The sequence below is a fragment of the Carica papaya genome, chromosome 5 (genome assembly GCF_054855325.1).
Source record: "Carica papaya isolate Zhongbai chromosome 5, ASM5485532v1, whole genome shotgun sequence".
NCBI lineage: Eukaryota > Viridiplantae > Streptophyta > Magnoliopsida > Brassicales > Caricaceae > Carica > Carica papaya.
The window spans coordinates 1,523,024-1,542,390 of record NC_142313.1 but is presented as its reverse complement, the minus strand read 5'-3'; the positions used below and the strand labels follow the sequence as shown (position 1 = coordinate 1,542,390).

At 32.0% G+C, this 19,367-nt stretch overlaps 3 protein-coding genes across 5 annotated transcripts; all 3 read left to right on the top strand.

The window, feature by feature from the left end:
• The first annotated feature begins 36 nt into the window (after positions 1-36).
• Positions 37-3,787, top strand: LOC110821472 (zinc finger (C3HC4-type RING finger) family protein). Its single transcript, XM_022051328.2, has 11 exons — positions 37-197; positions 294-381; positions 545-601; positions 699-731; positions 835-912; positions 1,050-1,093; positions 1,209-1,249; positions 2,117-2,199; positions 2,283-2,374; positions 2,475-2,544; positions 3,332-3,787. Exons 1-11 carry the CDS (start codon positions 142-144, stop codon positions 3,500-3,502), a joined length of 813 nt encoding a protein of 270 aa, XP_021907020.2. The 5' UTR covers positions 37-141; the 3' UTR covers positions 3,503-3,787.
• A 1,312-nt stretch (positions 3,788-5,099) lies between these two features.
• LOC110821477 (B-box type zinc finger protein with CCT domain-containing protein) lies at positions 5,100-10,025 on the top strand. 3 transcript variants are annotated; one of them, XM_088219943.1, is made up of 5 exons: positions 5,109-5,928; positions 6,730-6,939; positions 7,846-8,132; positions 8,230-8,327; positions 9,740-10,025. In XM_088219943.1, exons 1-5 carry the CDS (start codon positions 5,362-5,364, stop codon positions 9,790-9,792), a joined length of 1,215 nt encoding a protein of 404 aa, XP_088076069.1. In that variant the 5' UTR covers positions 5,109-5,361; the 3' UTR covers positions 9,793-10,025. The 3 variants fall into 3 exon arrangements, with proteins under 3 accessions (XP_088076071.1, XP_088076069.1, XP_088076070.1); XM_088219944.1 differs by lacking the exon at positions 9,740-10,025 and adding an exon at positions 9,309-9,552 and having other exon boundaries at positions 5,111-5,928; XM_088219945.1 differs by lacking the exons at positions 8,230-8,327; positions 9,740-10,025 and adding an exon at positions 7,665-7,759 and having other exon boundaries at positions 5,100-5,928; positions 7,846-8,106.
• Positions 10,026-17,649: 7,624 nt separating this feature from the next.
• LOC110821301 (bidirectional sugar transporter SWEET14-like) lies at positions 17,650-19,084 on the top strand. Its single transcript, XM_088219663.1, has 4 exons — positions 17,650-17,997; positions 18,156-18,317; positions 18,417-18,536; positions 18,638-19,084. The coding sequence occupies exons 1-4, from the start codon at positions 17,773-17,775 to the stop codon at positions 18,902-18,904; spliced, it is 774 nt and encodes a 257-aa protein (XP_088075789.1). The 5' UTR covers positions 17,650-17,772; the 3' UTR covers positions 18,905-19,084.
• The last annotated feature ends 283 nt before the right edge of the window (positions 19,085-19,367 follow it).

Below are 19,367 nucleotides of genomic sequence, written 5' to 3'. Positions count from 1 at the left end.
ATTATTCTACAAACTATGTTTTTGTTTCCGCTTTTATTTTACATTTTTCAAAAACGAAAATCAGATTCCAAACCGGCCCTAAACAGCCGCTTTTTTCCTCTCTCTCGTGTTGTCCTAACCCCCAAACGCCTACCGCCACCAATGGAGGAGGATGCTGTGCACCAGAGAGGACCAGATACCGGAAAATTCGAATACGGGTATACACACATCTATCACTGTTTAAATCATTTCTCTTCCCTATATTTCTATTTTGATTGATTTCGTCTTCAATTGCTTCTGCTTTCTGTTAATAGATGCGAACACTACAAGAGACGATGTAAGATTCGAGCTCCTTGCTGTGATCAGATATTTTCCTGCCGTCATTGTCACAACGAGGCCACTGTATCTCTCTCTCTCTCAATATTCATAATCGTACCTATCTGCATAGGTTTTATGCATTTATGTGGAAGTCGTGCTTATATATAAACACGAAAATGTTATTTCATGCCAGTTGACTTTGGGAATATTTTCCTTGGCTCTTTTTTGGTTACTGTGTTTACTTTAGAGCTTGCTAAGTAATCCAAAAGATCGACACGAATTGGTCAGGCGTGACGTTAAGCAAGTATGTTCTAAGTTTTGCTTGTTAATTCATTTTTAAACAATACATATATACATGTCTGCACTACTAATTATAATGTGATGGATTGAATCGATTCCAGGTTATTTGTTCCTTCTGTGACACTGAGCAGGAGGTATGGTCATTTCATGGACTTGGATTGTATATTGAGCAGTTTTTAATTCAAAGAAGATTATAGTCGATGCTTACATTCTTATTGAATTTCGCTGTTTTTTCAGGTTGCTCAATCTTGTTCTAACTGTGGTGTCAAGATGGGAGAATATTTTTGCAACATTTGCAAATTTTTTGATGACGATGTAAGATAATCAAATTCAGCCAAGTCATTCTTCAGATTAGCTATATTAGAATTTGCTGGTATTGGATGTGTGGTTTCTTTTGTTTTTTTTTTTTACCTTCTAGTATTTGCAACTGACTGTAACTATGATAATTGCAGACATCAAAGGGGCAGTTCCATTGTGATGAATGCGGGATTTGTAGGTTAGTTAACAAATTATGGCTTCCTTCATTTCATTTTTAGAGTAACCTGCTATGAGCTATTTGAGCATGAAATTTATGTCAGATTACATGTTCTTGTCTAAATTGTGCTTTTTAGGGTTGGTGGTCGTGACAAGTTTTTTCATTGCAAGAAGTGTGGTACGTGTTAGTGTGCTTTTTTTTAGCAATTACTTTGTAAATTTAAGATCATTGAGACTATTAGCGGTCATAGTATAGTTTATATAGGTCTAAGAATAGAATTCAAGTGTGGTACGTGTTAGTGTGCTTTTTTTTAGCAATTACTTTGTAAATTTAAGATCATTGAGACTATTAGCGGTCATAGTATAGTTTATATAGGTCTAAGAATAGAATTCAAGGAACTTCCATAATGTGGTGGTTTTTCAAGTAACAAGCTGATGAATAATTGATGCAGGGCAGGCTGACTTGAGAAGCTATTGGGTGGAATAACTGTTATTTTAAATTATTCCATGGATTGGGAATTATATTTTTTTCCAAGTTTAGAGGAGTAATTTTATGGTCACGCGAGTAGGACTCTTGGTCGTAATTTGGATATTCTGGGAATTTTCTGGTTGTTTCTCTAATAGTTTCGCTTGGAGCTTGCCATCTCTTGCTTGCTGTATACATACATAAATGTCATTCTTCAAGTTTCCTTTTGGATTTTCAAGTCTTATTTGGACTGAGCTCATTTTGCTTTATAAATACACATAGTATCTATTTCCAGATAAAATACAAATCTTAAGAGAATTTTTAAGCAGTTTATGGTCCTTGTGGTTGTGGTTGTGGTGGAAAACCTTTCTTAAATGAAATCTTAAATAGGTGTGATATATAGGTTTTGGTAATAGTACACAGTTGTTTTTTCGGTACTATTTTCTTGACACTGTTCACTAGTATTGCTCATTGCACAGAACCTAAAGCATGCTTGTGCAATACCTACTCTTTAGAGAAATTCCAAGTAAGTGTTGCTATATTTTTTTCCTATTCACTAATGTTTTTGCAAGAGGACAGGATCTTGTTATGTGGTGAGTCTGCAAAATAATCACTTGTGCGTGGAGAACTCCATGAAGAATTACTGCCCTGTTTGTTATGAGGTTCGTCAGTGACCAGTGCAATCTTTTGATTATTTAAAACTTGTAAGAATTATATTTTTAATAGCTTTACATTTTATTCACAGTATCTGTTCGATTCCATCAAAGGCACACAAGTTATGAAGTGTGGGCATACAATGCATATGGATTGCTTCAAAGAAATGCTCAGACAAAACCAGTAAATTCAAATTGATTCTGTTATTTCAACATTATAATTTTTGCATCAAAGAGTCAACAGCTACATGTTTTGTATAATATAAATGGATTTCACTGCCCAGATATCGCTGCCCATTATGTTCGAAGACAATGCTTGACATGTCCGAACACTGGAACGTGTTAGATATGGAGGTAAGAAAATTTCCCCTCTTAATCAGTGGTCTCTTTGTTGAACTTTTATTAATTGGAAAGGTTATAGTAAGCTTGAATTTCCGTTTTCAAGGAAAAGGGATCAGAAGTTTGAGTTTCTTTTTGCACTGACATTATTTATGATTTGTAGCACTATTGGAGTGGAAAAAGGTACCCAATATTAAGCACGTTTACTTGTTACTTTTGTTAATATACTATGCAAGTACATGAAAAACTAGAAAAGATGCTTGATCTTAAGCAAGATCCTTTGTGGCAGTCATCATGAGAGGTTTTCCCCACAGGTAAGGATTTGGCACAATTTGGTAGAATGAGATTGAGTTAGTGGAAGTAGTTGGAGCTTGAACTGCCTAGGGAGTGTTTCTCTCTCTCATGCATGAGTGTGCTAGAGACAATCTTGTAAAATTGTTTAATCAATTTGTTCATAAAAGAAGCTGAGCTTGAGCTCCAAAAATAAACCAGTCTGAACTGCTGAATTGAAATAGCTGGAACTTGAACGTGCTGGTAGATTTTTTTTGCTTGAGAGTTTGGATTGCTGATATGCGGTGTTCCCAAGTATGTTTGTGCAATTTTCCCAGGACGAATTACCCTAATTGTGCAAAACTTCGTAAGAGCAACAGCTGCTTTTCCTTGGTTCTTGTGTTTGTTTTTACTTGTTTTAATTTACTATTCTGACTGGTTCTTGTTAAATTGTATAGTATTAATTATTTCTCACTGTATTGTGTCGTATAAATCATCTTGGCATTGATTCATCATGGTCTCTTATGGACAGATTGAAGCTACAAAGATGCCCGAGGAGTACAAGTATGAGGTTTCAATCCTATGCAATGATTGCATCAAATCGAGCCAAGTTATGTTCCACATTCTTGGCCTCAAGTGCAAATATTGCAATTCCTATAACACCCGCAGGATTTCACAGCCAGACGAATCCAATTCTGGTTGATTTGAGAATTTTGCTTAGCAATACACAGTAGCAGATTTACAGTTGCAACAACTTCCAAGCATGAAGTTTCTTCTGTTGACAGCATTTGAGATTCATTCAAGTGTCTGTGCCGTTTTCAAGTTTAGCTTTACAAATTTCCTTCTATTACTATATCTTACAATTTAGAATTCTCTAAACTTGATGCCTCGCAGGTGCAGCTCAATGGATTGCTTGAGCTCTTGTAGTTAACCTTCTATGTGATAAAAGGGTTGAAGATGCAATTCTCAGAGAAAACTTCCGGCATTAGTTGAGAGGTGTAAATGATATATATATATATATATATATAAATAATTGTTTTAGAATATTTTTTTCACATAAAAATTTATAATTTTATCAATATTAGTAAATCAAATACTAATCTAAAATGATGACTTTTAAGCATTCAATAAATTTCGAAAATGAAATGGAATACTTTGAATCACTCAGGATGACTTTGTGACTTTAAGCTAGACATGTTTCAGCTCTGTTGAAGGGACGAAAAGGTACAGACCCGCCATTTACGGCTATCCAAATCTGTGTACTTAAAAAAACATTGACCCACCTAAACTTAAGCTTGAGATGATTACTTTAATCTTTTTTAATTATTTGAATTTAATGGTACATAACAAATTCTGTGTATTAAAATCTTTTTGTAAGACAAGGCAAAGTATTAAATAATAATTTACTAAAAGTGTTTGATATTTATATATATATATATACATACATGTATATGTATATCACTTTCTAGTTATTTCATTGTTGAAAGCAGGGTTAAGTAGCTGGCCCCCCACAGAACAGAAAATATCAGCTCTGGTGTGATTAAACAAATGAAAATTTTGATTTCTCCTTGACCCTATTCTTCTATTACCATCTTTATAATTCTAAATAATATTATTTAATTTAAAAATTATTTGTATTATATTATGATTGATATATATATATTATTAAATTAATGAATATATATATACTTTTTAATGGTACTGTGATCTATATTATATTAAAAAGTAGTAGTATGCTCTTTATAAATATTAATTATTAATTATATTACGATACAATAACTACCCACTTACTATATACATGGTTAGATATGGTTGGATGGAAGAGATAATCAACCTCATTATTATAAATTGTAATTGAAAATTCTACATATATTCATATATATGTGTGTGTGTATATATGGAGATATTAAACTTGTTTTTAGACAAAAAGATGGAAGTCGAGTACAAATAATATTTTCTTTTATCTTTAACGATACATTTATGCGGCCAAGATACCTCGTGATTGTTCTTAGAAAATTCCATCTTTGCATTAATTATTTTTGGTTGAATTCCCAACAAAACCCAAATTTGTATTTTATATAATATTTTCTTAAATTGTTTTATATAATAATAGTATATAAATATCTGATATATTTTACACACACTAATTATAATATAAAAATTAAATTTTAAATAATAAGTTATAATTTATAAGAGATTAATTTATTTAAAGTTTGTGGGAGGCAGTCAAATTTAAAGCGGGTGGTGTCTCTCTCTCTCTCTCTCTGTGTCTTGTTTGTTTTGTAATGCAGAAAAGCAACCCATGACCATTTCTGTACAAATTCATTGTAACTTCTCAAATCTTCTCTCTCTCTCTCTCTCTCTCTCTCTCAAGTGTAAAGCCTGCTTGTTCACCAAGAAACGATAAACCTCTGTCTCTCTCTCTCTCTCTGTCTCCCCCCTCTTGTCAAGATATTAAGCAACTTGAAAATGAAAGATCGCATGAATGAGTTTTAAACCCACAAAAAGTGAACAGACCTTTTTTATTTCTTAACTCACAAAAAAAAAAAGAGGAGAAAACCCATGAAACCCACAGATTCATTACCGGAAAACCCAGCAATGAAATCCCGGAATCAACAGAAACGATTATGCGATTACTGTAACAACACAACAGCTCTCTTGTATTGCAGAGCTGATTCCGCCAAGTTATGTTTCTCTTGCGACAGAGAGGTTCACTCTGCCAATCAGCTATTCACCAAGCACTCCCGCTCGCAACTATGCGACGTCTGTGACAATTCGCCTGCCTCCATTTTCTGCGAAACAGAGCAGTCTGTTCTCTGCCAAAATTGCGACTGGGAAACTCACAACTTGTCTGTTTCTCTCGTTCACGATAGGAGACCCATTGAGGGGTTCACTGGGTGTCCCACAGTGACTGAATTGGTCGCCATTGTTGGACTTGAAGGGTTGGGTAAGAAAGCTCTGTTTTCGAGTGAAGATGACGGGAAACTTACGGGGTTAAATCAGTCTGATATTGATGGGTTATCGGAGCTGCTTGTTTGGGAGACTCCGACGTTTACTAGTCTTGACGATTTGATTGTTTCCGGCGAGTTGGATCACAATTTTCGGGCTATGGATGTTCCTTCTCTCCCGGCAAGTACCAGTTGGGTCCTTCTTGTTTGGGTCTAATTTTGTGTTTTCTCTACTATTTCTTTTTGGGTCTGTTCGTATATATTTATGAACTAGAGCTGGGTAGTTTCAATTTTTAGGTAGTTGGTTGCTTGGTTTTGATATCTAATTTCACTTACTTCACTTCTGTTTTATATAATTTTGTTGGATTTCGTGTTAAGTTTGAGCATATACATGCCTAAGCTATGTTGGAAACTAATGAATTCAAAGTCACATTTCATCAGCTCTAGTAATAAAAATGTGTATTTGCAAATGAATTTTTCACAAGTTTAAGTGGAATTTATTTGCTTCAAACATGGTCTTAATGTTACTATTTATTCAGGAAGTAAGAGTGAGAGGCCTTGTATTTCTATGGAGTAAGGTCAGGGATCGGGGGCATTGGGACTAAAATTTAGTGTTAATGGCAAACTCCTGCCACCTACAATCAATCTTATAAATCTTTATCTTCTTCTATCGTGATTTCTTAGTTCTTTTTGTTATTGATGTTGTTTAGTTTATTGGTGGAAAACAGCTTTTGTTGGTTGTTGGAGAGGAATAAGAATAAGCCTGTTTCTGTTTCATTTTTTTATTTTTTGATTAACAGATTTTTATTATTTGCTTGTGTTCAATTGGATCATTGATCGTTCTTTATAAATTAGATCCCGATATCTTTGCTTTAATCTTTTTCGTAGGGAAAGAGATTCCTTGATTGTTGTGTGTATTTATTGAAGCTACATATACACTATTGTAAATTTTTCCTGGTTTTGGATATTGTCATTGAATCAGAATCGAAATGCTGCTTGTGGACAACACAAGGAAGACATACTGAGTCAGCTCCGGGAGCTGGCAAAATCAGAAAATTTGAGTTATGATAATGAAGATGCTGAACCTGTTGTCAATTTCCAGTTGCTGGCAACAGAATGGAATATGCAGCATGGCAATACTTTTGTAGGTTCCCAGCATGAGGAAGATCAGATTTCCTTCCCTACTTGCCAGGTAAATATATATATATATATATATGTCTATATATATAATTCCTGCTTTCCTATTCTTCCTAAATTGGCTTCTGATTTGAGCTCTATATCTTGTTTGTTGTTCTCATGTCAGCATAACATATTCCAAATTTGATTGGTTTGCCATGTTCATCTTCTTTGATTCTTGATCGATTGAGTTAGTGAAAGGTGATTTTTGGGGGATTTTGCTACTGATTATGTTGAGAAAGGAGTTGGCTTCAAAATGGCAGCAAGTAACTGAGCAGTTTCGAGTCATGGGCATATTGTTTGAAAGGACAGACACTAGTTGAAATGCTTAACTAAGTCTATGATACTAGACTATGCCCTTATATTCTCAAAATGCAGAGGAATATAGAACATTAGCAAATATGTACAAACAAAGAAACAAGCTGGGTTGCATTAGCAATATCTTTCCACTGATTTTTGCCTTGCTCCTATAGGAATTTAATGTATTATTTATTTCATGATTGAAAAAAAAAGGTACATGTTTGGACCCGATTCGTAAACCTCTTGGTCACAAGGCTTTCATTTTCCATCAAATATCTTGCTATTTTTACAAATATCTGGTGAAATAAGAGGCAGCTTCACACATTAGTTTTTCCGGTCACTGGGTTGAAATATTGAAATATGCCTCTATCAACTTATCCTTCATGTTGGGTTGGTACCCTCTTGGTGCTTGTTAATAAAAATTTATACTTTTTATTTCAGAAAAACTCATCCTTCACGTCAACGAAATATATAGAATCCTTCTTACCAAAACTACCTTTTAACCGATCAAAGGATGTGGAGGACTCTCATATTTTGTGGGTTCACTTCCATTTGGTTAATTAGTTCAATTATTCTACAAAATTTTCTGTCTAATTTAGCTTCTGCTTTTTCCTTAATGCAGGCAGCTGGATTTAAATGGATTGGAGATAGGGATGAGCCTGCAGATCAAGATTTTCTTCCTTCATTATTACAAAAGTACATCAGGGAAGATTCTACGATTTCTAACAAACTGATAGATATTAGTGGCAGCATAAATCAGACTAATGATGTGCATGAGAGTATTTCACAAGAACCAATTAGTAACAAGACCTTACCGCCTTTCCCAAGGGTTGCTCAACACGAGTTCTTGAACAGCCAGGAGAGAGATTCTGCAATCTCACGGTATAAGGAAAAAAGGAAAACAAGAAGGTGAAGTTGGAAATAACTCTTTGCTTTATGTCTGTGACTTTTCATGGCTTAACACCTTTGGAATTCTTAACCAGACATGTCTTATGGAAAACAACAGGTACGATAAGCAGATAAGGTATGAATCACGAAAGGTTCGGGCTGAAGGTAGGACAAGAATCAAGGGGCGTTTTGCTAAGGTGGATCGCGGAAATACTGGTACGAATTTTATTTTGTTAGTATAATCACTTTCACTCATAGTTATCTCGCAATATTCCTTTTTTTCTGATGAGTTTTGGTTTGGATTTTAGTCTTGAAGGAAATTAGTGATTCATACACTTGATCTCCGAGTTATTGTGATTTTGACCAAATCCTGTTATTTGTTCAGACTTTAAGATTCGATGAAAGTAATATAAGTTATGTGAATGTAATGAATTGCAAATTTGATAGAGATCATTTTCTAACCAACACTTTGATGTAGGACAAGTAGTGGTAGAACCAGAATTATTCTACAAGTAGATAAATAGAAAAAAAAAATATGGGGGAAGAGAATAAAAGAATAAAGACAAGCCGAAGAAAATTAGGGATAAATGCGAAAAAATATAAGAATAAATCGAATGAACGAGATAGATTAGAAAGAATAATGACAAAAAACAAACACATGGAGAGATAATAAAGAATAAAACCCAAGCTAATAGCCTTTATACAGGCATTAATTATGATAAGTAAAATTACAAAAAGAAATTTAAAATTTTTAATTCTTGTAATATTTAAAATTTATCTAAAATGAAAATGAAATATTAGAATGAACAGAAAATCATAGAAGATGATAATGTAAGTATGCATCACATTTATTTCAATTATGAGATAATGTAATTTTATTAGAACATTAAAAAAAATTAACCCCATTTAAAATTTCATATAGAATTTTATATGGTCAATTGTTATATCATCATCCTCATACAATCTTTAAACTTCTAAATTCACAAATAAATTTTACTAAATTTCTATATTTACTCCAAACATAGCCTTAGAAACTGATTAAAAAGTTCAATAATTTTCACAAATGATTAATTCGTATGATCTGTGTGTTCAATTCGTATTTTATTTTTAATTTTCCAGTATCTTGATGCTCTGTAATTTTAACTGTAATTTCAAATTACGATTCTCTCAAACTTTGTTCTTCGTGTGTGAAAACAGATACGAAAACTGTGGATTGAAAACAGGACGAAGATAATAGTATGCTTCAAACATATTTAGTGATGTAATCATTTAATTTTACAGCATTGGTTGTAAAAATTTATCTTAATTGTAGATTGTGTATAATATTATGGTATATCATTAGGAACTAAGCATGTACTTTTTAGGCTTTCTCTTATTTGCATGTAATAGAAACCTTTTTCTATTATTATTATTATTTAAATAAACTACATAAATATAGCAATATGCTTCTTCTGAATCCCAAACAATTCGATTAGGAGATGCGGCTTCGATTCCCGCTACCCGCTCTAGATTTTATATCTGGACTACATTAGATAACCCTAATAACTATTTTCAATGGTGATAATTTAGACGAAATTTAAAAAACTACAAATAAAATTATCTTCTAACGTTACTGTTTTCTGCCGTAGATGTTGGCGATTGTGGTGGTTGTGGTGGTAAAGGATTAGATTCCAGAATATAGACAATATGTCCTTGATACTCGACTTGAGTTGACCTACTCGTACTATTTCTTCGACTCTGTTCGACAGGGCAATTCCTTTGATGTTGAGATAGTGAATGTAGATTCGGAAAAACTCGATTCGGACAATTGGGACATGTATAGGCTGGTGGAGGATTACTATTTTTCCCCATTGCTAGTAGAATTGGATTGATATAGAGATGGTGAATCAATGGTTGAAATCCTATTTGGTAGAATGCATATTCGGACACAATGTAAATACTAATTTATAGTAGACAAGATAGAACGGTGCATGATCTAATAAATGGAAATTAATTTAATTAAATGTAACCCAAAATGGAGAATAATATTATTTGCCTGATATTGCATCTTAAATAAGGAATTATTTCCTCATTATGAAAGTAATTATTAAAGAATTAATTATTTTACATATTTATCTCATCATTAATGTAATAAAATAGGTGAAAATTTGGATTATTGAAAGGTTTTTAAAAGAAAAATTTGAACAAAAGGATCAGAGTGCAAATAAGAAAATTTTGGCCACGTAGTACTGCCCAGTTAGCAATCTTGACGAATCAGAGTAGGCCGCGTGGCAAGGCACGCTGACTCGGTGTCACGCGTGAGGTTACGTTGGCGATCCGCGTGTCCTGCAATCGAACAACCCAGGAGTGATCTCGCGCGAATGGACGATCCGAATCTGTTTTTCTCTTATGCGCGATCGGACGGTCGAGATCAAACGTGATAAACGATATAGATTCGTTTTCTCCTTAAGTGCAATCGGACGGTCAATATCAAACACGATAGACGGCCCAGATTAATGCAATATAGGTATAAATATTTCATATTACATTGGACTCGAATCCTAACCGTCAATCCCCTGCCGGAGAAGAAAAACCAGACGCTGGAGAAGAGAGCCGACCGCCGACCGCTGCTACATCAGAGTCACCTTCGACCGCCAAAGAAGGTAAAAATTCTCCTACCAGCTCAGAATTCAATTCCAAGCACTCATGTGGCCATATTGGGGCAAAACGAACAACAAGTGAGTTAAAAACTGCGAGCAAAGCCCGGTAGAGCAGCGGCAGACAAAATCTGCAACCTCCTCCGATGAGCTATTATATGTTTCCCGTTTCGTGCGATTTTTCTACCGTTGTGTTCATCGTTTTTTTTTTTTGCAGGTTGACTGAAGAAGAAATTTCAGCCGCGAAAATGAGCTGGCTGAGCCGCCGCACCCGGAAACCCCACAACCAGTGGGTTTCTGTTTTCTGATTTTTTTCGGCCAACTGAGACCCCCTAACGTATTTTTTCATAGGGATACGTATAAAGTCGGCCAAAATTGGTCGAAAACGGTCAGACTGAGGCAAACCGCCACCGCTAGTGGTGGTGCCGTCGTCGGAGCACGGCAATGCCACCGTGTAGAAATTTCAAAATTGGTCGAAAAGAATTTTTAACACCGATTTTAAGTTTTTTAGGGTATTTTTAAGTGTGTGAAACGTATTTAATCTTCGAAAAAAATGCAAAAAATTCGGGAACTCCCAATAGGCGCAGTAGAAAATTCGGCGTTTCGAATATCGATTCGGGTGAGAATCTCTCACTCTATTCCCTGTTATGGAATTGAAGCTTAATAATCAATAACATGATATTTTTGAAATTTAGAAAACTTTGAGAATAATTACATGTTACTAACTAAACGAGAACCGGTTGGTTATTTATTTGTCATGTTTAACTGATTGTTTAATTTTACAGCTTTAAATACATGATAATATATTAAAATGGTTAAATGATTCAGTTGTGCTTCTTTGATGCATATATCGCTTGTTTTGTGCGATTTACAATTGATTTGTGAAATATGAAATTAATATGCAAATGAGAAATTGCTTGATTATGTGAATTAATAAATGATTGTCTTACTAGATATCTTGAGAGATTGTGGACAGATCGGGTATATAGAGAACTCTACCATAAACGTTAACTCATACCTGACGGGGTATTGAGAGATGATATTTTTTGTATTCATACTGAACAGGGTATGAGGACGGCCCGATTTACCCTCATACCGGACGGAGTATCGAGAGATGGTATTTTTGACACTCATACCGGACGGGAGTATGGGGACAGCCAGCTAGTTAACAAGTTTAGGTATTGGGTTCACGCATAGTGGAACATCCCTATGGACCCCTAGAGGTACCAGTAAGCAGATAAAAAAGAAAGTCGCTGCTATTACTCACTTGATTATGAAATCATAATGTTATTTGAGTTATTGTCTCTATAGATCGATTTTAAAAATCTCGCAACGGTAAGTATGCAATAAATTATTTTTCTTATAATAAATAAATTTATTTAAATTAAGATCTACATTAGTTATTTTTATGATTTTAACCAACCTTCAACTTCTGTATCGGTGAGTAGTGTGATATTCTATTGGGATACTGTAGCTCACCTCCTCTCCTATTAATCATTTCAGATTAAGAAGATCAAAATTCAAATCCTCTTAGCATGAGGGCTGTGAGTAGATGTTCTCCCGAATCTTATCAAAAGGTAGTGGAGGGTAACCTCCCTACGACATTTATTTACTATTTTCATACGTTATTACGTTTTTGTTTATGAACTACTATGAAATAGACATTTTTATAACCCTATTGGACATGCTAATTTATGTGTAAATAATAAAAACTCTAACGTTATTATATACTTCCGCATTTAAATTATGAATTTATTTTATCCAAGGTTCCGGTCTTCTACATATTTATAAGAAGCTTACTATCACCAAAAAGTAATTTAATACTACATAATTAATAATCATATCATATCTGATCATAATTAAACAATGATTACAGCATTTAATGGAGGATTATCATGTAAATTTTAGTATTAAATGTAGATTTCACGTTCATATAATACAATATTATGTACCCAAGTTTCTATTATTATATCCAACTATATATTATATACACATATGAAAAGATTTAAATATTAAATCATTATATTATTTTTAAATATTTGAATTCATCAATTGTACTAAGTTTTTATTTTTTTTATTACTTCATTTTAAAAAATATTTACATTAATCTATGTCCATAAGTTACTATTAACACCATTAATGGATTTATCACTTGTTATGCACTTAATTGTTTCGAATTGAATAAATTTTCATATCTCATATCACGTATTGTTTAGAATATAAAAATTATTGTAATTTCATTATTTTTAATAAAAAATTAAAAATTAAAATTTTATACGAATTATACTTTTCTTTGTCATAATGTTTCAGTTTCTATTATCAATGATGATGACACAAATCGGATCCGAAATATAGAAATATAAGAAGGTATACTCTCTTCTCCATTAAAAGATTAACATAAATCATATTATTTCGTATATAAAAATTAACTAAATTTATCAGATATAGAGACAATCAAGAAAGCCGTATAAGTGAATATATAGCCTATACAAAAGTGGACTAATCCAACCAATCTTGTTTGCACAATTGAAAGAGTTACTGATTTATCTCTTCATCGAATTAAATTTGTCAAAAGTATGCGTTCGTGAGCACATGCTAAAGTTTCAATTAATTTCTGCTAATAACCACGTTAGGAAATTAACAACATAAATTCATTAATACAAATAAGATATCCAAATTCTTACATCTAAGTCTAAACTGATAAACTCTTTATATCAAACACATTATATCCATTGGTAAGTTGTGAAGAGTTTAACCATAGATAATTTCTTTACCATCCCATCAAATAAGTAGAAAGTTCATTAAATTAGATATCAGCTAGAAGAAATAATCATATTTACGTAAATACATATATTTTTTTAAAAAAATAAAGATACTGAGATAACTAAATATTAGTATACAAAATAAATTTAAATATTTAAAAATAATATAATTATCGATATCAATTTTTATGTACACATGACACTACAATAAACAATGTGTAGACAAAGTTAACTATGCATATATCCGTTTAACTAATTATTGATGTACTAAATCACCCTTATTCCAAACATAGCTTTAGAATTTGAGAAAAATGGTCACCAATAATCTTTCACAAATAATTTATTTGTATAATCTGTGGGTTCAATTCCTATTTTAATTTTAATTTTTCAGTATCTTGACGGTTTATAATTTTAATTGGAATATCAAATTACGTTTTCCTAAAACAGATACGAGAATTTTGAATTGAAAACCAAACGAAATAATATTACGTTTCAATTATATTTAATAATGTAACTATTTAATTTTAGAGCATAGATTGTAAAAGTTTATCTTAATTGTAGATTATGTATAATATTATGGCATATCATTAGGAACTAATCATGTATTTTCTTATACCCAGTTTGAATTATGGTAAATAATAAGATTTTTAATGTATATTACTCCACAGGTGTGAGAAAATTATGTTTTTTTTAACTTCCAATGTAATAAACGGTATCTGACCGACAAATTTGGAATGAATTTTAAAACTACCGAATCAGTGGTATGTGACTGGCAGGTTACATTTTTTTTCTTTATACTCCATATAATATATTTAATTTTATGTTTATCATCACAATTTATTATCTATTTTATTAAATATAAAAATTTAATTTGTAATAATTATTTGTTTAAATACAAATATAATTATATTGGTAAATAACTTTTTTTTTCATTATATACTTTTTATATAATACTTACTATTACATATAATAAGTAAGGGTAAATTAATAATTTGATTGAAAATATAATCGTATTAACCTATCATCCAAATAAAAATATGACATTAATATACAATCATCTAAATATAAAAAAAAAAAATTGTCATTCTCGTTCGTTATTATCATCCAATCACTGTCATTATCACACATTAATTAACCATCAATAAAATTTATTCAAACAAGGTGTTAGGCTTTCTCTTATTTGCATATAATGTAAATATTTTCTATTATTATTATTTAAATAAATTAGGTAAATATAGCAATATACTTTATATTTGGATTACATTAAATAACCGTAGTAACCATTTTCAATGGTGATAATTTTGATGAAATCCGAAGAACTACATAAAAAATTATTTTCTACCATTACTACTTTCTGCTGTAGATGTTGGCGATTGTGGTGGTTGTGGCGGTAAAGGATTAGACTCCAGAATATAAACAGTATGTTCTTGATACTGGACTGGAGTTGCCCCGCTCGTAGTATTTCTCCGACTCCGTTCAACAAGACAATTCCTTTGATGTTGAGATAGTGAATGTAGATTCGGAAAAACTCGATTCGGACAATTCGGACATGCATAGGTTGGTGGAGGCTTACTACTATTTTTCCCCATTGCTAGTAGTAACCAATTTCAACTTGGATTTATATAGAGATGGTGAATCTTATTTGGTAGAATTGCATATGCACACACAATGTAAATACTAATTTATAGTAGACAAAAGAGAGAACCGTGCATGAGCTAATAAATGGAAATTAATTTAATTAATTATAACCCAAAATAGAGAATAATATTATTTTCCTGATATTCCATCTTAGAAAAAGGAATTATTTCCTCATTAAGAAAGTAATTATTTTACATATATATATATCATCATTAATGTAATGAAAATTATATTATATTTTTATATTTTTATATTCATTATGCTTAATTAGACTAAAATTTTAGCTAATTTAAAGAAATTTAAAATTCCTTAAGAGGAAACTTACCATCACCAAAGAGTAATTTAATACTACATAATTAATTATCATACCATATGCGATCTTAATTAAGCAATAATTGTAGCATTTAATGGAGGATTATCATGTAAATTTTAGTATTAAATGTGGATTTTACTTTCATATAGTACAATAAATAATGATACTAAAATAGAAAAATATTAATATATAAATAAATTTAAATATTTAAAAAATAATATAATACCAATATAGTATTTAAACCTGCATCAATTTTTATGTACATGGTACACTATAATTATTGGTGTACTAAATCACTATTATAAGCCAGAATACACCAACTTATATATGTATATATATATATATATATACACACGTGTACATATTAATATTAGTAAAGCCAAAAAAGGGTATATGAATTTGAGAAGCCACCACCCTAGCTTTATAGTTTTTAACTTAGTCAGGCAAGGTTTAGAGTTTAGTTACTTAATTATAATTAATTAAGTACAGATTAGCAGCTCATTAATCTAATGCAAATGAAAATCTCAAAATTAGAAACTAATTGATTTTGATATATAACGCAAGTAAGAATGATTATAAAATTTAACGTATGTATGATTTTACCTCATGAAGACATTCTTAGGCAGCCGTCTGACATTTGGAAAGGGATTCTTAAGACACACACGTATGTATATATGTGTGTATATATAGTTAATTAGATATCAATTAATGCTTAGCTTGGGAAACCCATATATATATATATATATACACACAAACACAACTATAGCCATCTTCATACGGCACCAATGTATGTATCAGAATGCAATGTATACTTTCATTGGAAAGTTAAATGCTTGTAATATTGTGTACGATACATATATAATTATGTATATGTATATGTAAACACTTGCGATGTTTATCCTTATGGGAACTGATTTGAATAAAAAGATATTGCCTGGAAATACCTCCTTACCAACAAGTCTCTTAATCGAATTAAAACTGTGTCATCTCCATTCTCCAAGTTTCCATCAAAAAATTCATACATATATATATATATATATGTATATCAGTTAACAAAATAACCCATATTAACTAGTACTCATATGTTTATGTGTGCGTATGTATATATATCACCTCATATATAGATATATACATACACATTTATATTTATCTATTTACGATTTAGCCCATATATATATAAATATATGAAACCAAAAGTTGTTGAATACGAACAAATTAAACGGCGTGATCTACTAAATGCAAGAACAAAAGCCAAGGGCTCAAGCGAAGCCAGGTAAAGAGTATGTATGTTTATATATATATATATATATATATGGTGGAGACCGTTTAAACGTAACGGCTAGTGAGGTTTCTTGTCTTTCCAACCCTAATTTTTCTGCTTTTTATCAAAACGTAAACAAACTCTCCATTTCCCATTTCTACAAACTCTTTTTGTCTTTTTCTTCTCGCATATCATTTGCTTCACGTCACCACTTGGCTCATTCCCATCAACTTGTCCAAACACAAATACCTTTTAAGTATATATATATTCATACTCCACTATATATATATATACACACACACACACACACATATACATTTCTGCAATTATGAGAAATAAATTTAGAATGTTAATTAACAGAATTCTTACAAAAAAAGATCAAGATAAATTGAAACTTTGAAGCTTAATTAAACCCTCAAAACTAAAGATTACTTTGATTGATATTTATGATATAGCTATAGCTTGAGATATAGATACATTATGGGTATTCAAATATAACAAGCAATTTATCACAGCTCATGATCTGGTAATCTTTATAGCCTACACCCCAAAAAAAAAAAAAAATCAAGTTTGTTTAACAGCACAAAAGCCATATGTTGAAAGCAAGTCATGCATGGCATCATCTTTACCACCTTTATACCTCATATATATACATATATATAAACTCACATATACACAAACACAATCCCCATCATTACTTAGCCAGCTAGCTTTTCTGTTTACTGCCAGCTAGCTACTTCTTCAACTTTCTCATCGTCTTCCTCATTGGAAAATCAATTAACCATGTCTAATCCTCACTTGGCTCTTGTATTTGGTCTTGCTGGTAATTTAATTATTATGTTAATATTACAAATGGGTTTTATTTAATTTTATGATCTGAATCAGTATTAAATCTTTTCTTGATTTGTTTTCATGCAGGGAATTGCTTGTCATTTCTAGTGTATCTTGCTCCATTGTAAGTTAATAATATATATGTGAAGTCTCCTTCATCAATTTTATGTACATGGAAATCATTTAATTATATACTGTGTGGGTTTTGTTTGTATAATATATGCATATGTATAGGCCAACATTCTATAGGATTACCAAGAAGAAATCAACAGAAGGGTTCCACTCAATACCATATTCAGTAGCACTGTTCAGTGCCATGCTATTACTCTACTATGCTCTCCTCAAGACCAATGCCTTCATGCTCATCACCATCAACGCCATTGGCATTGCCATTGAATCCATCTACCTCTTTATCTTCTTAATTTTTGCACCTACAGCCGTCAAGGTATACATGTATATACATATATACATACGTATTTACCTACACATAACTACATATGAACCCGTACACTTTTGAACTGGCATCTGAAACTGGCAACTTAGACCAACTCCAACATCTTTCGATCACTAATTTTATTATTTCAAACTAATTTATTAATGCAGATACAAACGATAAAGCTGCTTGCATTGTTCAACTTTGGAGCATATGGGTTGATTATATTTTGCACGTCTATATTCTTCAAGGGAGCTATACGTATAACTGTTGTTGGATGGATCTGTGCTGTCTTCTCTGTTTCTGTCTTTGCTGCTCCTCTTAGTGTCATTGTATGTCCTACACACCCACAAACAGATATCTAATAATATATACGTGTGTATATATATATGTATATACGTATATAACTTGTAAGCTTATTGTTGTTTCAGAGGCTGGTGATCAAGACAAAAAGCCCAGAATTCCTGCCATTCTCATTATCTTTTTCGCTCACATTATGTGCCGTAATGTGGTTCTTCTACGGACTTTACATTAGAGATTACTACATTGCCGTAAGTATCCTTATATACATATATATATATGTATTTATGTATGTACGTATGTATGTATTATGTGTATATTATATAAACTCAGATCAACGGTATATATACAGTTGCCAAACACCCTGGGATTCGCATTCGGAGTGTTGCAAATGGGGTTGTATATTTTTTACAAGAGGAGATCAAGAAACGAGATCTTGCCAGAGACGACGAGGCCGGGAGAAGAAATGATGAATACGACGTCGGTTAGGGATCAAAGGCGGGAGACTAATGACCTCAATCAAGCGGATCATGATCTTGATGTTAATCATGATAATCACCACGATACGACGGCTGCCGTTGACATTGCTGACCAAGGAGGTGATGAACGCAACGTGTGAGACCTAGTACGTGCATGTATCATGTATGTATCATATATGAGCATGCATGAGTACACATGCATCATCCATTAGTCACCTTGAGATCATGGACAATGAGCATGACCCATGTTTGAAATTGACATACATGAGAAACAGGAAGTCTATAAATATATATATACACACACACACATTCATACAGTTTTGTCAGTACAGTCATATACAATAACAGATTATAGAGAAATTGGTGACTAAATATACCATATACGGTATAGATTCATGTGAGTGTATTCTCTCTATGGCATATTTACACAAGAACAATAAATATATCTGTTAAAGGTCATCTTTTTTAATTATATTATATTATATATATATATAGTTATATAATATACGTATACATTGAGTGAGCATACGGAATTTTTGGGTCTTCGTTTGAAGTAGTTGATGAGAGTCAGACCTTTGTCATCATCTATTCTATACCTAAAAG

Coding starts and splice junctions, on each gene's coding strand:
- LOC110821301 (XM_088219663.1), top strand. CDS start 17,773: ATGCATATGTATAGGCCAACATTCTATAGGATTACCAAGAAGAAATCA. Junction 18,318..18,416: donor CTGCTCCTCTTAGTGTCATT/GTATGTCCTACA, acceptor TTGTTGTTTCAG/AGGCTGGTGATCAAGACAAA. Junction 18,537..18,637: donor TTAGAGATTACTACATTGCC/GTAAGTATCCTT, acceptor GTATATATACAG/TTGCCAAACACCCTGGGATT.
- LOC110821477 (XM_088219943.1), top strand. CDS start 5,362: ATGAAACCCACAGATTCATTACCGGAAAACCCAGCAATGAAATCCCGG. Junction 6,940..7,845: donor TTTCCTTCCCTACTTGCCAG/GTAAATATATAT, acceptor TCCTTAATGCAG/GCAGCTGGATTTAAATGGAT. Junction 8,133..8,229: donor GAAAAAAGGAAAACAAGAAG/GTGAAGTTGGAA, acceptor GGAAAACAACAG/GTACGATAAGCAGATAAGGT.
- LOC110821472 (XM_022051328.2), top strand. CDS start 142: ATGGAGGAGGATGCTGTGCACCAGAGAGGACCAGATACCGGAAAATTC. Junction 602..698: donor TCAGGCGTGACGTTAAGCAA/GTATGTTCTAAG, acceptor AATCGATTCCAG/GTTATTTGTTCCTTCTGTGA. Junction 1,250..2,116: donor TTTTCATTGCAAGAAGTGTG/GTACGTGTTAGT, acceptor GCAAGAGGACAG/GATCTTGTTATGTGGTGAGT.